This window comes from Xiphias gladius, chromosome 17 (assembly GCF_016859285.1).
Source record: "Xiphias gladius isolate SHS-SW01 ecotype Sanya breed wild chromosome 17, ASM1685928v1, whole genome shotgun sequence".
NCBI lineage: Eukaryota > Metazoa > Chordata > Actinopteri > Istiophoriformes > Xiphiidae > Xiphias > Xiphias gladius.
Genome location: NC_053416.1, coordinates 24,693,914 through 24,708,882, shown reverse-complemented (window position 1 = coordinate 24,708,882; position 14,969 = coordinate 24,693,914). Strand labels below are relative to the sequence as shown.

The 14,969-nt window shown below is 41.7% G+C and overlaps 1 protein-coding gene across 1 annotated transcript; it reads left to right on the top strand.

The window, feature by feature from the left end:
- The first annotated feature begins 471 nt into the window (after window positions 1-471).
- exoc3l2a (exocyst complex component 3-like 2a) lies at window positions 472-13,203 on the top strand. Its single transcript, XM_040151108.1, has 13 exons — window positions 472-651; window positions 4,083-4,651; window positions 5,261-5,478; window positions 5,970-6,720; window positions 6,829-6,943; window positions 7,025-7,135; window positions 7,262-7,362; window positions 7,724-7,834; window positions 7,960-8,095; window positions 9,159-9,281; window positions 9,396-9,551; window positions 10,591-10,705; window positions 12,244-13,203. The coding sequence occupies exons 2-13, from the start codon at window positions 4,107-4,109 to the stop codon at window positions 12,660-12,662; spliced, it is 2,901 nt and encodes a 966-aa protein (XP_040007042.1). The 5' UTR covers window positions 472-651; window positions 4,083-4,106; the 3' UTR covers window positions 12,663-13,203.
- Window positions 13,204-14,969: the final 1,766 nt, after the last annotated feature.

Here is a 14,969-nt window from a genome sequence, read left to right as displayed (position 1 = left end):
TGCTCTGTTCTTTGTGTGACATTAGAGCCATGTCATAGCCACAGCGACCTTGAAGATCTGCCCTCTTACAAGTCTTCCTCTGAGAGAAAAATACACTGCAGATGGAGTATGAATGGAATTCGGACTCAAGGCCATTGACACTGAATCATCCTCATAGTTCCTCATCTACTTCTAATAGAAATCAGTCAGGACACAATGCAAACGCACAAGTACACACAAATACATGCCCAAAAACACACAGCGTGTGTAGAGCTGATAAAAACATACGGCACTGCAGGGGAATGCTCTGTCCAACTCTATCTTCCTTCACTGTACAGTTAATGCAATTAGTGTAATTAGAAATGTCCCTAGGGTGCGGGTGTGGGGGTGTTGGGGACAGAGGGACGGGGGGGAAAGAGGGTCAGTGGCGTAGGAGGGGGAGAAAGGACGGGACGGGCCTTTCCTCAGGAAAACATATCACCTTCCACCACAATAGAGCCCGTCAGGAAACCACAGGCAGCCACATTGCTCTCTTGAGTCACCGAGTACTTTCAGACACACTCTCACACTCATCAGTCACACACATGCACACACTTCTCAGCCTGGCAGCCCGCACAGCCAGCAGACTCCAGGATGACATTGTACTAAAACACTGCAAGACAATCTCATCAGGTAAGTCTCTTCCCTCTGCACCCGCAGACAGTGTTTGAGTTTAGACGCTGATGCTGTAATATTCATGTGTTTCCAGTGAGGGAATCGTCTTTGTTCCTTCACACTTGCTGTGGTTAACCTGACTGATATCACTGTGTTTCTCCCTTAAAGTCACTGTATTTGGTCAATGTTTTTCTAGTCGTTATCCAATCAGTAATTGGTGCCCATCCATTTTTTGTGTTGTTGACATATGCTTGAAACCGTTATTTTCACCGATAGTATTTGTAAAACCTGTTGATTGTGTTGTTCAGTGACTCTTCTTGTTGTTGAGGGAATCACACTCACTGTTTTTGTCACGTTATAGTGAGCAAACTCGTGTCTGAGGGAGACTCTCCTCGCTCCTGGTTTGACTCAAGTTCCCAAGAATAGACCTGAACTTAATCCGGGCTGAACTGTTAGAACTGTAGTACACTGATGAAGACCCTTCATTGATGCCTGCTGTCTTCATGTCACCCATCGTTCTCTCGCGAAAATGTTTTGCTTTAGAGGGTTTCGTGAACTATTACAGCCATTTGCAGCCAAGTGTTTTCCTGACCTTCACTTTTGTCAGAGGCTGACAAACAGTAAAAAGGGTTAACTTCTCACAGGTAATCAAGTTGCTCCAGCACCACACGCAGTGTTTGAAGACCATGGCCAGACATAGAAAATTAATAAATGAAATAACACATGCGTGATACAAAAGCAAATTAAATAAAAGCTGGCAAAAATAGAGCGCATGTAAAAAGGGTATGCTTTCTTTACCCACATACAGCACTGTATACTGTAGGAGCTGTAGGAGTTAGATTTCATAGATGCATCATATTTGATCATTTTCATTTTAAACCATTACCAACCAACTGGAAGCAGAAATGACAGTGACCTGGACTTTATACACTTAGGTCTGCTTCACATCAAAGTTCCTTCAAAAAAAAAAAAAAAAAAAAAAAAAAGAGGAGCTTTTATGAAGTCGTAGTCTAGTCTTAGTCTCTGGTCTTTGTCATGAACATATTTCAGTCTCGCCATACGTTTACTAAATGCCTTAAAGACACTGGGCCTCATTCACCAACCGTTGTCAAGAAGAGATTTCTTAAACACCCATTTGACCTGTGTTTTCTTTGTTGAAAACGCGGCTGCTGCTGCTGGCGGGTTTGTTCTTAGGTAAGAACAGACTCTACACACTCACGAGCGCACATTTGAGTGCTGACATGTCCAAAGTACATCTAGAATAGTACAGGATTTAAATGACGACACTGTTTTTATTATTTCTGATATTTTTTATTTGGGTTACGGTATTTCCACCACTTAAAACTACGAAACACGTCAGCCCCTTTGCTGTTCACTTCCTGCAGCGGTTTACCTCCACCTCAGACCTGCCGAGGTTTCTCCTGCGTCCGGTGCGCCGCCGTCTTTAGATCTTCGCGTGGGCATCTGCTGCTTCTCTCGCGACTTTCCCTGACGGGTCGGGCGCGTGCAGACGGCCCTGCAGCCTCAGGGCCTTTTCGCGGGGACTGGCTGGGGGGGTCTGCCCCTGTCAATTGGGAACACCTGGCACGCGCTTTCAATTTACGAGGATAATGGGATTCATCGTTCGAAGGAGACGCACGAACAATTCCGCGTCTTCAGCGTCTTTTCTTAGGACCCTCTTCAAGAGCACATTTGAGAAAGACCTAAGGAAGATATTGCTGAATGAGGCACAATAGTTGTAAACCATGATTTCGGGGCTTAAATTGAATATCAATATCTAAACATGTATGATAAAATTGACTTTTTTAAGATGCCCCCCGATTTGCAATAAGGCACTCAAGTTATTTAAATCTAAATATGTACGTTTAAAGCACATTTACATCCCAGCACCATTAATCTTTTTGCAAGATTTATCAGATTATTTCAAAATGATTTTTTTAAGGCAAGATCTTATAAATATTTCGTGTGGAAAACCACAGTCGTAGGGTCTTTGAATAACGTACTGTAATTGTACCTCGTCCCCATCCTGGCTGTGAAAAGATTCCAGATTATCCAGATTCATCAAATCCAAATAAATCCTCCAAGGTTACATTTTTTTTATTCAAAAAATCCCGCTTTGTAATTAGTTGCTGATCTGAAAGGGAAGGACAGTGACACAAACCTGGAATTTCATAGTAAGACTAACTTTTGCCGAAGCCGTCTGTCAGCTTCACCTGAACATTAGAAATGTGCAGAACCTGGACTGTAGATTTTATCCCCCTATCTCTTATATTGAAATCACATTAGGAAGGGATCGGCTCGCATCCAGTATGGACAGGAGAAATGGTTACAGCCAACAAAAATGCTTTCAATGAATATATGAGCATGTGAGTATTGTTTTGGGACAGAAAAAAACAGACTCATCTCCAGAACAGAGAACTACTCTAGAGAAGTCTAGAAGATAATATGAATTACCTCTGCCAGATACTATCTAGGAGAGTTTAAACCCAATGGTACATAATGTTGCAGTAATCTGCATTCCAATATTGTGGCACCTTAGTACTTACAAATGATTGACTGGCTTAACTTTCTATTATTTAACCTTTTATTTAACCAGGAAGCCTCTTCAGATACATTGTCTCTTAAAAGAAATGACAAAATTGTCAATTCTCAGCCATTATATCTGGAAGGTCAAAAAGACAAAAAAAGACAGACTTCTATCAAGGAACCAGATTATTTTGCCTCCATTTTACAGTAAAATGTCCAGGTCATGTTATGATTCAAAGAGATAGATCAGATCAAAAAACTGTAAAAGACGCCCCCTCAGTGTAATTCTTATGCTTTATCTAACTCTCCTGTCACTCATGTGTTGGTTGTTTTCAACAAGCCGCAGGTCAACCTTTCCTGACCCGCTGGACATAATTATTTGTTCCTGAGTGGTATAATATTTATATAAGGTTGCTGTGCAGCATATGTAAATGCAGCAATATTTGGAATACATAGTATTTCCTATTTGCTTAGTAATGTGCATTACATAACCTGCACGTGAAAGGATGTTTTTGATTCTTGTTATATAAGCAGTGTGCTGCCTGATATAAGACCAGAAAAACACACAGATTTTTCGTCATTATATAAGTTCAGTTTTCAGTCACACATTTGTCAACTTACTGTTTTCTGTGCCCTTAAATGATGAATAGGGGTTGTGTATAGGAAATTAAAAGGTATTTTGCAAGATATCCTGGTTAATAATTCTCTGTTATCAATATTGCAATACCAGATTCCAATGGGATGTGTTTTACCCCAATTTGACATTAAGCACCAGAAAATGTTTGAGTAAACGTCAAAAAAAGTAATTCCTAATAAAGATGAACTGATAATAAGAAGCTCACATATTTGACCTTTATAACTTTTACAACTGTTGTTTTCTTGAAGATTTTGACCAAATCTTACACATTCTTCTTGTTTTGCAGTTTTTTAAAATCTCAATTGCAACCATGCCCATTCTGAAGAAGCTCCCAGGAAGGTCCAAGAGCTGCAACGAGTTCCCCAGAGTAAATGGTGAACTGATCCTGCCCCGGCTGGATTTGGACCTCAGGGATTTGAATGATCTCAATGATCTGAAGGAGCTGAATGACCTGAAGGATCTGAACAAGAACCTGAACCCCTTTGAGGATGTGGACCTGGAGGAGGACGAGAGGAATGGAGGTGACATGGGCCTCATCATGGGAAAGGTCAGGGATAACCTCCAGCTTAGGCCCTCCCGTGATGGAGAAGAGGAGGAAAATGAGGTGAACGCAGAGAGGCACGGAGCAGGGAACCCTAAAGGGAAACCCCTCAGAGGGACCTTGGAGCGAATCTGTGGAGTGTCACCCCTCAAAACCCTGGGAAAATTGGGGAAGGGGCTCCGCATATCGGGACGCAACGTTTGGGGGAACAATTCTCCCCACTACAGCCCTGGAGACTCAAATACACTACCCCCAGAGAGGGAGAAAAAGAAAGGACTACGCAGAAGCTCAGAGGGAATTATGACCCTGCTACGGTGAGGAGGGGTGGGGAGGAAGGAGACAAAATGTCTTCAAATCTGATTTTAGCTGTCGTCTTCGATTTCTAACACAAAGAGTAAAATGTTTTCTTTAAATGCTTCAGCACTTGTGGATGGCATTGTAGTGCACACAGAAAAAAGGGAAGTTCTTTAAAAGCATGCTATCTTTGATCAAGGTAGTGTACAGTATATACTGGATAAACCCAAAGAACCACATGGTTGTTTAGAAACATCGCTTGTTACCTTTGCTGGTCAGTAATTGAATAGCAAATAGTGGGCTTATTTCCTGAGGAGTTATGTAATATGCCATCGCAACCTCTTTTGTTTTTCATTGACATGTTGTGTACATGCTGTGCTTATTGAATGGAACTATTTTTAACAAAGGCAGTCATGCTCCGCAGCAACACAGTTTAGCAGATGTGTATATATGTTGCTTCCCAACTGCAGTAGCTGCTCGGCCCAATGTTCAGTACAATACAAACCTTAAGCCTCCTAAGTCTCATTCGTATTACTATATTCCCATATAAGCAAGTCATGCAGTCTATATCTTCTTGTTCAAACTCAGCAGCCATTCATGTTCTTTTTGCTGCTGTGGATGTTGCGCAGCTTTACAGGTCGACGTAAGGAGGAACGCAGAGAAAGCCTGCCCTGTGGGGACCTGAGCGCAGACAGTGAGGCGGAGGCTTCTAGGCGGTCCTCCTTCCTCAGGATGGTCAGTCTGGGCAAGCTGAAGAGGGAATCCATGTCAGACAAGGCCTCCCAAGAGGCTGAGGAGGAAACAGATGAGGAGGAGCCGGTGGTCAAAACCAGAGAGCCCCTCTCAGGTAGTAATCAAGGTGTAAAAATGCATAGATCCTGATCACAATCTAAAATGTCCATATCAAGTGACCTTAAAGGAATTGTATTTTATGAGAAGTTTCCCTTATGTTAGAGAACTTTTCTCTTCCTGGTCAAGTTTCAGCAGTACTTCCTCGCGATCGTAGTCCCCCCTCCGAAGAGTCTTAAAAGTCCCCAGATCCCTGAGTCACTGGGTTCAATCACCAGTAGACTGTGAAATCAGGAAATGACCACACTTCCTCCTACCCCAGGTTCCTCTAGATAGACGTTCAACCAAGTAACTGTTCAAAGACTCCACAGGGAACCTCGCTCGGAATAGACAAGTGTGCAGAATGAACAACAAATAACCCAATTCGTCAGTCAGGCACACGCACAACTACTCAATTACCATAAAAACAGATATATGCTTGGTCAGCCCTCCATTTTGTGTATGTTGCAAATAAACATAGCCTCCTTTTTCTCTTCTTGCTCCCACCAGTACTGGAGATCTTACAGTTGGTCAACCACAGGGACCTTCTACTGGCCGACACACACATTCAGGAGTTGGAGCGTGAGTGCGAGCTGCTGTCTCTCCTGCCTACCCCAACTACTCCCACCCATACTCCTACACTGTGTCCCAGCACCCCTCCCGGCATGATCCCCTTACCATCCTCATCCATTGATGACTCCCTCAGCTCCAACGCAACACTGGACTCAAGCCGGCGGAAAGCTAAGGATGTGGAGCTCCTGTATGAGGCCCTGCAGAAGGAAATGTGGGACGTTGTGCGGGAGTCCCTCCGCCAGCCAAGCGCTGGTCCCAACCTTGGGCTGGTGGTGCTGGTGATCCAACAGGAGGAGCATGCTGATGCTGCCTGGGCCCTGAGAGAGGAGACCAAGCCAGAGCAAGATGGCCCGTCTAACCAGCCCAGCCAGCGTCCCCGGCGACTGAAGATGAAGTGGAGGCAGGCTGTGGCTGAGGCCGCAGATTGGAGCCTGCCACATCAGGTGGATACACAGGCAGGTCAGCTGGCCTCATACCTGGAGCGCCTGAGGAGCCGGATGGTGGATGACCTCGATGCAGCAAGGAGGAATGCTGTATCCATTTACCCAGAGGAGTTTGCTGCCTTCCAGGTGTATGTGGAAAGTTACCATCGAGCCGTGGCCCAACGTCTTCGGACTACAACCAGTGGCCCGCTGCAGATTACAGACGTCTACTCACTACTGGACTGGTTCTACAACATCTACAACAGGTAGATTACCTTATTAGACTGTGAACCTGGGTGATCATGACATATCAAACTTCTGTTACAAACCTGAAAGCTGAATTTATTTGATAATGATTAATCACTTTCCTCCAGGGATGTCCTAGGAACCATTGGCACAACCACACCTATCAGCTATTCCCCTCTGGAGCCCATTCTGGCTCAAGACACAGTGGACAGGCTGGAACAAGACTGCATCAGTATTGTCAGGGTAAGACATTTTTTTTTGCGTGTCTGTTTCTTAGAAAATCTGGATAGCAGACACATTTTAATTTTCTTCTGGGATTTTCAGGAGAAGGTGACAACGGAGCTTATTCAAGTTCTTGATGAAGAGGAGAGGCGATGGGCCCAGACTCTGCACATAGAGGAGTTTCAGTCACACCTAGCACGTTCAGTCATCCAGGTACACTGATCATTTTCACTGTGAAAAGAAATCTTGGAAACTGACTTTTAAGGGATTTTTAAAAATTATTTTCGTGATTTTCCTATAATACTCTTTTCCTTTCACTCATGTATTTCACAATTCCAGAGGCTAAAGGTGGATTTGGACAGATCTACATCTGTGAACCAGTTTCTAGGGGCAAGAGTGGCTCGCTGTAGTCTCACTGGATTGGCTGACTTTCTCTACAAGTGAGTATATGCTATCAGAAAGAAATAAGGTCAGGGAAACAATCTGCAAAGAACTGAAATTCTGGTTACAACCAAACCTGGTGAAAGTTGCAAATTTGATTTAGCTTGCATGATTTGTAGTAGGCAAAAACAAAATACACAATAGTAGGTATAAAGTAGAGTAATGCTGAAGTTGGAATAGTGGTCTCTGTTTTTAGAAAATACAGGTCTTTATTGAATGAATTTTTTTGATTGAAGGATGTCCTGAATGCAGGGATTCTTTTCGGACAATCCACAGTGTTTTTACAAGACAGGACAATATTATAATTTTATAGATTATATTAGCATTCAGTAGGTTCTCATTAAACCTCCCTGTGTTCAGTTTCCAGAGGAAGGTGGAGATGTTTCATGAGACTCAGGCAGAATTTGGAGACCGAGGGGATGGATATGTTTCCAGGACCATAGCTCTGGTCAACTGCTGCCCTCCTCTCAGGTAACAAACAGTTATGGCAACATTATTCAACTTAACATTGTCATTCTTACATTCATTCTATTTTTTGAGAAGCATGGCAGTAATTTGATGAAAATGCAGCTTCATATCTCCTGTATGTCCTCTAGATCCTTTGTGGAGCGCTGCAGGCAGTGTGACCCACAGGGCAGCGAGGAGTCTGCGCAGAGAGCCAACTCCTCCCTGGACAGGATCATCAACCAGTCAGTGAGGGTGCTGACTGAAAGACTGTTTGAGCACATAAGGGTGAGTAAGGCATTAGCAAGTCTCATCTCAGTCCTTAAAGCTTGTTTCCCTTTAACAAGACCCCCATGATGGCCAACTATGACTGTAGATGGCCTGGCTGGAGAAATTCCATCACCCAAAACATTGTTTTCTGTTTTCTTCCTCAACATTGTAAAAAACAGTCAATCAGATTCAGTTAATTTGTAAAAACTCAATAGAAAACATTGTACATATACCTAGGTGACCCATTAGCAAAGTCCCTCAAATTTAATGACTGAAACATTAATAATACCCTGATATTCCTGCAATTCACTGACCAGCAGGGATCCTGCGCTCAGCTAGCAGGCTTCTCAAAGCGTCCCCCTAAAACGGTAGTCAGCTGTGTATTTGTATGGTGAGATGTATTAAAAATCTTCATATTCCAAAACTTTGTATGTCTCATTTTCACAGCCATGGGGTATGTCAGCTGTCAGCTTTTGTCACTGTACCAGTGGTGGGAGAAATCTTCAGATCTTTTACTTAAGTAGAAGTAGCAATTCAAACATACTCTGTTATAGGTGGTAAAATAGCGTCAGTCCAAAAAAGAACAGAGGTACTGTGAAAATTTGACATAAGTAAAAGTAAGTAGTATAATATAAAAAAGGTACTTAATGCACTTAAAGTATAGAGAAAGTACTAATGTTGCAGAGGGAAGACTCCTATGTCTATGTTTATTGCTTCATATTTTGATATTTGATTAAAATTATTGATCCATAACCATGTAAGCAGGATTTTAATGTTGGAGCTTGAAATTACTGTGCATAATGTTGGGCATTTTCATCTGAAAATGTCATCATATTTTATAAGATGATGAAATGTTTTGTATGTCAAAATTTTAGTCTGCAAAATAACTAGTAGCTCCAGCTATCAGATAAATGTAGTGGAGTATAAAGTACAGTATTTCCCTCTGAAAAGCAATGGGAATCCAAAAATGGGAATACGCAGGTAAAGTACCAGTAGCTCAAAAGTGCAATTAAGTACAGCACTGGAGTAAATGTACTTTGTTTGTTTACGATGTTAATCAGATCTTGGTCTGTTGTTTCAGCCTTTCTTTGACAAACTGATAAAGAGAAAATGGCTGAATAACACGGAGGCCTTTGAGGCCATTGAAGCCAGCATTAAACACCATTTCAAGAAGTTCAGAAGGATGGACTCTCCACCATATCAGGTAACAACTGCGTGATCAAATTGAGCTGGTGTTTAACACGTTTTAGTAAAATCCAGTATTTGCATGAAGGTCATATGTAGCCAGTCAGGGATTAATGTTATGAATGACTGACAGACACTGGTGGGTGAGGTGCACCGACGGGTCCTGGTAGAGTATGTCCGAGCCATCATGCGGGGCCGGGTCATCTGCACATCCTCCAAGATGAGGAAGAGAATGGCTTTCCGCCTGCAAGATGAGTCCAAACAGCTGAAAGGACTCTTTAAAGATCTGGTGAGTCTGGTCTTCACACAAAATGTTAATTTGTGTAAATGAAACAGGCAATGTCATTCAAGAGGATACATTTACACTGACTTAGCCTGCAAATGACATCTACATCTCCAAGACAGAACTGATAATTACTTTTCAGGGGACCCCAACTATTATAAATAATTCCAAAATGCTGATTGTTCAAAACACTGAGCAGAGCTCGTGAGGGGAAAGCAGAGCCTGGTGGCTGTGAATGGAGCCTGACCCTCCAACTTCCTAGGTCAGGAATAATTCAGACAGTGTTGATACAGGAGTGAGCTCTGAAAAATGGCTGCCGTCAGTGAGATAGAGATGGATGAACCAGGCTTACGTTAGCACTTGCCAGGGGGGGAAGAGGGTGTAAAACGACTAGGGCTGTCAGTGTGGCATTTGCCTCCTTTGTGTGTGTGAGTTCAAACAAGTGTCCGTCACCTTGGCTGACAACAGGAAGCCGCTGTGTTCAGAAGGAACTTCCTGTTCCTGTCAGCTGGCCGGCTTTGATGTGGCCCTGGGATGGCCTTGATGGCCTTTTTCACGGAGGAGTGAGATGAAGTGTGAGATGAAGATGGGGGGGGATGGGGGGGTTTATTTTTTTTTAATGGCTTTTAAAAAAATTGCATTATTTTATTGGATGGATTTTAAAGCCCTTTTTTCTTTTTTTTTTTTTTTTTTTTTGAAAAAAAACAGGAAAAAAAAACAGAGAAAAAAAGTTTTGTTATTTTTTTGGTAAATCAGGTCTCTTGGTAGATGTTTGTTTAATCCTTGTTTAAATGGCATGTTTGTTTGTCCCTGTTGTGTTTTGGTTGTGTTCATGACTGCTCTTCATGCCTCTTCTCTAAAAAGAACAAAAAAAAAAATTTAAAAAACACAACAATGAACAGTAACAATACACAACATAATTGACATTTAATTAACAAATTAAATTAAACAAATTCAATGTAAATATCAATCAATTGTATGTTTTTTTACTTATACTATAACTTGTTGTACTTAAAAATAAATTGTTTGTTTTCTTCTGCTTCAGGAATCATCTAATTCAGCTCAATCAAGCTCATCTAGCTCATCTGCGTCATCTGTCACCATCATCACCACTCACTCCATCTCCATCCAAACCCATCCTGGTGTCTTGGTGAAAGAAGGTGAAAAAGAGTGGTGAGGGTTTTATTAATTTTTTAGTAATGAATGTTGTCCAGGATTTTCAGGAAGTATCTTAAAAGTATCTATAAAAATGCAAAACCCCCCAAAGGTCTTATTCTTATTTATGCTTACTGCCACTTGCTACACATTCAGAGTGCTGTTTTTGGCACTCAAAAAAAAGAGAAAGAATGTTTTTTTTTTTTTTTTTTTTGTCATAAAAAAAAAAAAAAAAAAAAAGAAACATATCTACATTAACTTTAACTTTTTTTTTTTTTGGATTTTTGGTCTGTTTTGAGAATGGATAAGGAGGCCTTGGGGGGGGGGGGGGGCACTGTTTGTGGTGAGTGACAGGTGGCGCTGGCAACACCCACGATATGATATGCGATAACCCTCCGTAGAGCAGACAGGAAGCTGCTGCCGAGTACTTCCTGTTCCTGCCACCATGCAGGAGACAGACTGGTGCCACGCTTGGAATCAAAGAGGGAGAGGTGTGGAAGAGGAGAGCAAAACACAGCGGTTCAGACCTGCAGACATGCTAACTCACTGCTTGACTCACCCCTTTTGTTTACCGCATGGCATCCCCTGCTGGTATTTTAGGCGATCAAGACTGCCGTCCTTCCTTGAGTTTTCTGGGTTCCTCATTTATCAGCAGCAGAGTCCATTCATAGACACATGACTGTACATGGGAATACATGTCAATCCTTCCAATCTCCTTCCAGTCTTTCCTCCCCATTCAGTCATGCATCTAAATGCCAACTGTTGACTTGTCAAAAACCAAAAACCCTGCTACTGGCTAATAAGGCAGCCCTTATATGGGGTTTATATATTGGAAATAATGGCCTTATAAATCATTTACTTATAATTTTCGATACGACATTTCCTTTATCTTCTTAGCTAGCACTCTATCACTTCAGCACTAATTCATCAAAACGAACAAATAGAGATTTAATGAATTATTGTAAAAAAAAACCTTGTATTTACAGTGTAACATTTATACCTGCAGACTTGGTGGCTTATCCAAAGGTTAGAAATCCAGTATTACCAACATTTATACATACATTTCTACCAAACAGAAAGTATAAACACCAGTCAAAGGGGTTTTTCACCAACTGGCTAAACAAGGATTCAAGGGTTCAAAGGTTTATTTGTCACATACACGATAGATTTACACATATACATAGACATACATCTGTCACATAATATGTAGTGAAATGCAGCGTGGCATGCTTCTGAAGTTGCGCCAAATGACTAGTGTGAATAATAAAGATTAGAAAAAAGAAATGCAGAGGAAAAAAATTTAAATTACAAAATCATAAATATATGTAAAAAAAGTAAATTATTGGTACATGATGAACACAAGTCGTTCTTATTACTGGCTTATAGCTAATCTATAGAGCATTAGTGAATGATTTACTAAACATTAATATAGTTGCATCTTATAAAACTCTTATGAAATGTGCGTTATTAGAAAGAGATGCCAAATTTTCTGTTCTTTCCCAGAAACAGATGCTATGACTCAGAGAGATATGACTGTTACTCAAAATCATTGCAGCCTTTGACGACACCAAACAGACCAAACTTCCATCAACACCCGTCTACTTCCCTTCCACTCATCCTCCTCCTTATATCCTTCCTCTCCACAGGAAGAAGCATGTCTCCACCCTGCTCAACATACGGGGGATGATGCGGCAGGCGGAGCGCCAGGAGATCCTCAACATCGTCAAAGACTTTGAATGCAGTAGTGACCTCATGTGCCGGGACCACGCCCTATTTTCTGACATCCCTATCACCTCAGAGGTGCACTGCATCAGCTTAGGTCTCCTCCGCCTTGCCATGACCGTCTCCAACTGGTTTTCAGAGCACCGTCCGAGGCGGATCCGCAGGACATGTGGCAGAAACGCAGCACCTCAACCTGCTGAGAATATGGAAGATATAAATAAACTTCACAGAGAAGACTAGCTGTTGATGTTTGTGTTAGGAGAGCGGTCACAGACATGCTGTGAAGATACTAATGAGATGTACATGCACCTTGACCAAAAACTGTACCAAATATTGTTACCAGCCATTTAAAGAAACTTGACCTCAGGTACTCCTCGTACTGTACACGCTCACTTACTGACATTTCTCCATCTCCACATGTGCATTTTTAATGGAAATGTGAAACAGATTGTGGATCGTAATAGCTCATTATGACTTGTAGTTGTTCTATTTTGATCTCAACAAATACAGAAATAAATAAGTGGAATAAAGTATGCTCAAAATGTAATTTCTTCAGTCTTTTTTAGCCTTTCATTCCTCCACATCATGGCAGAAACCACTGCTAGCAGATGCAATGCAATATGATCTAAGATGTTTGCTGTTTAACATGTATTTACCCAACCATATATACCCATTCTCTGGTATATAGTGCACCTATATGTAAGTAAATAGTGTATCAAAATGTAAATGTGTTGAACTCCCACTGTGAATGAAATGGATCTTTTGCTGGAACTGTAATAAAAACCCATTGACTGGGTGGATTGAACAGATTCAACAGCTCTGTTATTGTGGGTTTGAATACTGTATCCTGTATTTTAGTTGAGAAACAAAAAGGAATAGCATTTGTCTGCCTACTGTCACGGTTGTCAGCTCTTACAATGGATATGCTCTTTTACAATTGTCTTATTCTGCCTAACTTTGGCTTTAGGTGTTGTGGCACCTGAACATGAGCTTGTCAGACACTAAGTCTAGAGCTACAGTATGTTAAACAATACATACCAACCTGCACTTTGACAAACAGACAGGGGTCAGAGGGTCTGACGCAGAACCAATGCTGCTAACACATATACACACATACTTTATGCCTTTGTTGTTTATCTTAAGGATATGGCAGCTTTGTTCAGTAAACAGAGATAAACTGAAATATGGGGCTCCACCAAGGCTACTATATGACGCTCTGCCAGCAGACTAGAGGGGTCACACACCCTGAGGCCAACAACGGGATGTTTTTCGATAAACAAAGATTTCCTGTTGTCCACTGAGGTGCCAACGGATGCTTTTATTGGAGCCAAGTTTACGTTATGCTCTAGGAGGGAACTTCCCCTCTGCAGCTCAGAGTGAAGGTGCAGCAGCCATAGAGCTTTTTCATGTCTGAGCTGCTCGTGGGCTTCTCAAAACAAATTCAAGCAGCCTTAGCAGGGGTCATTCCGCACACTAACCTCTCCGACTCAGTGGGTCTGTATCTGAATCTGAATGGCCAGTTGGTCGCTTTGAAATGTTTAAATGACTCATGAGGTTTGTTATCAGCTTGTGGGAATTTATAGCTTGTGGTTGGACACACTGACACATATGTATTTGAAAATCATAGAGCCTACTCAGGACTGCTGATTCATCATGACACCGCCACTGAGATCAGTCCGGTAAGGTCTGGTCCCTCACGAGAAGTAAGCTAATCAGCTAATCTTGGTGATTCACTAGAATGTTTATATTTCAGATTTAGTTCATGTTTTTTACCAAAATCAGTCATTTTAAAGTCCTTAAAATTTTGAAAAATGAGTTTAACTACTGGACACAAGATCTCTCCTCAGTTCGTTCTCAGTGTATTTGTGCTTGAGGTTTCAAGTTTCCGCATCACATTTGTGCAAGTTGCATTCTAGACCATGATTGACTCAAACTCAAGTGTCAAACACTTCACATAAATCATTCTCCAGAGTGAAAACAGCCATGTGAAGTAACTGATACATTTTTGAGTGGAGGGGAACAACTAAATGCTATGTAAATGTAGGTCTTTTTGGCTGGACCTCAAAAGTGACGCTGTCATCAGGAGTCGTTTACAGGCAGTGTTGCCAATTTAGCGCCTTTGTCGCTAGATTTACCACTTTTTCAGACCCCACAAGCGTGAGGTCGTGCTTTCCCTCTGCAGGCATACCTCTCTATCGGTCTCATGCAACTGACTGCACGGCACCTGACACAGACAAGAATGAGCTTCTAACTTTCTCTCTGAGGGATCATTTTACAAGTAAATATAGCTGAAATCACAGCACAGCCGTCTTTAATTTATGTTTATGGTGATTCTGTCAAACGACATCACGGTAATAAAATCAGGATTATAGCAGAGCAGAGCAGCAGCTAGGAAAAGACTTGGAAGTGACTGCTGGTTAACATGGAGTCTCAATGGGCTACATTTCAGTCATTATTTCATACTTGTTCCGTTTCCTGACAACAGAAAGAGAAAAACATGTAAGTGAGAACAGCTTTATTGGAGATTCAGCTGTAATAAAATACTGT

Bases quoted from the DNA above. Each gene is read 5' to 3' on its own strand.
- exoc3l2a (XM_040151108.1), top strand. From the start codon at position 4,107: ATGCCCATTCTGAAGAAGCTCCCAGGAAGGTCCAAGAGCTGCAACGAG. The intron at 7,835-7,959 runs GTAACAAACAGT...TATGTCCTCTAG, and splicing joins AACTGCTGCCCTCCTCTCAG to ATCCTTTGTGGAGCGCTGCA. The intron at 10,706-12,243 runs GTGAAAAAGAGT...GACTGTTACTCA, and splicing joins TGGTGTCTTGGTGAAAGAAG to AAATCATTGCAGCCTTTGAC.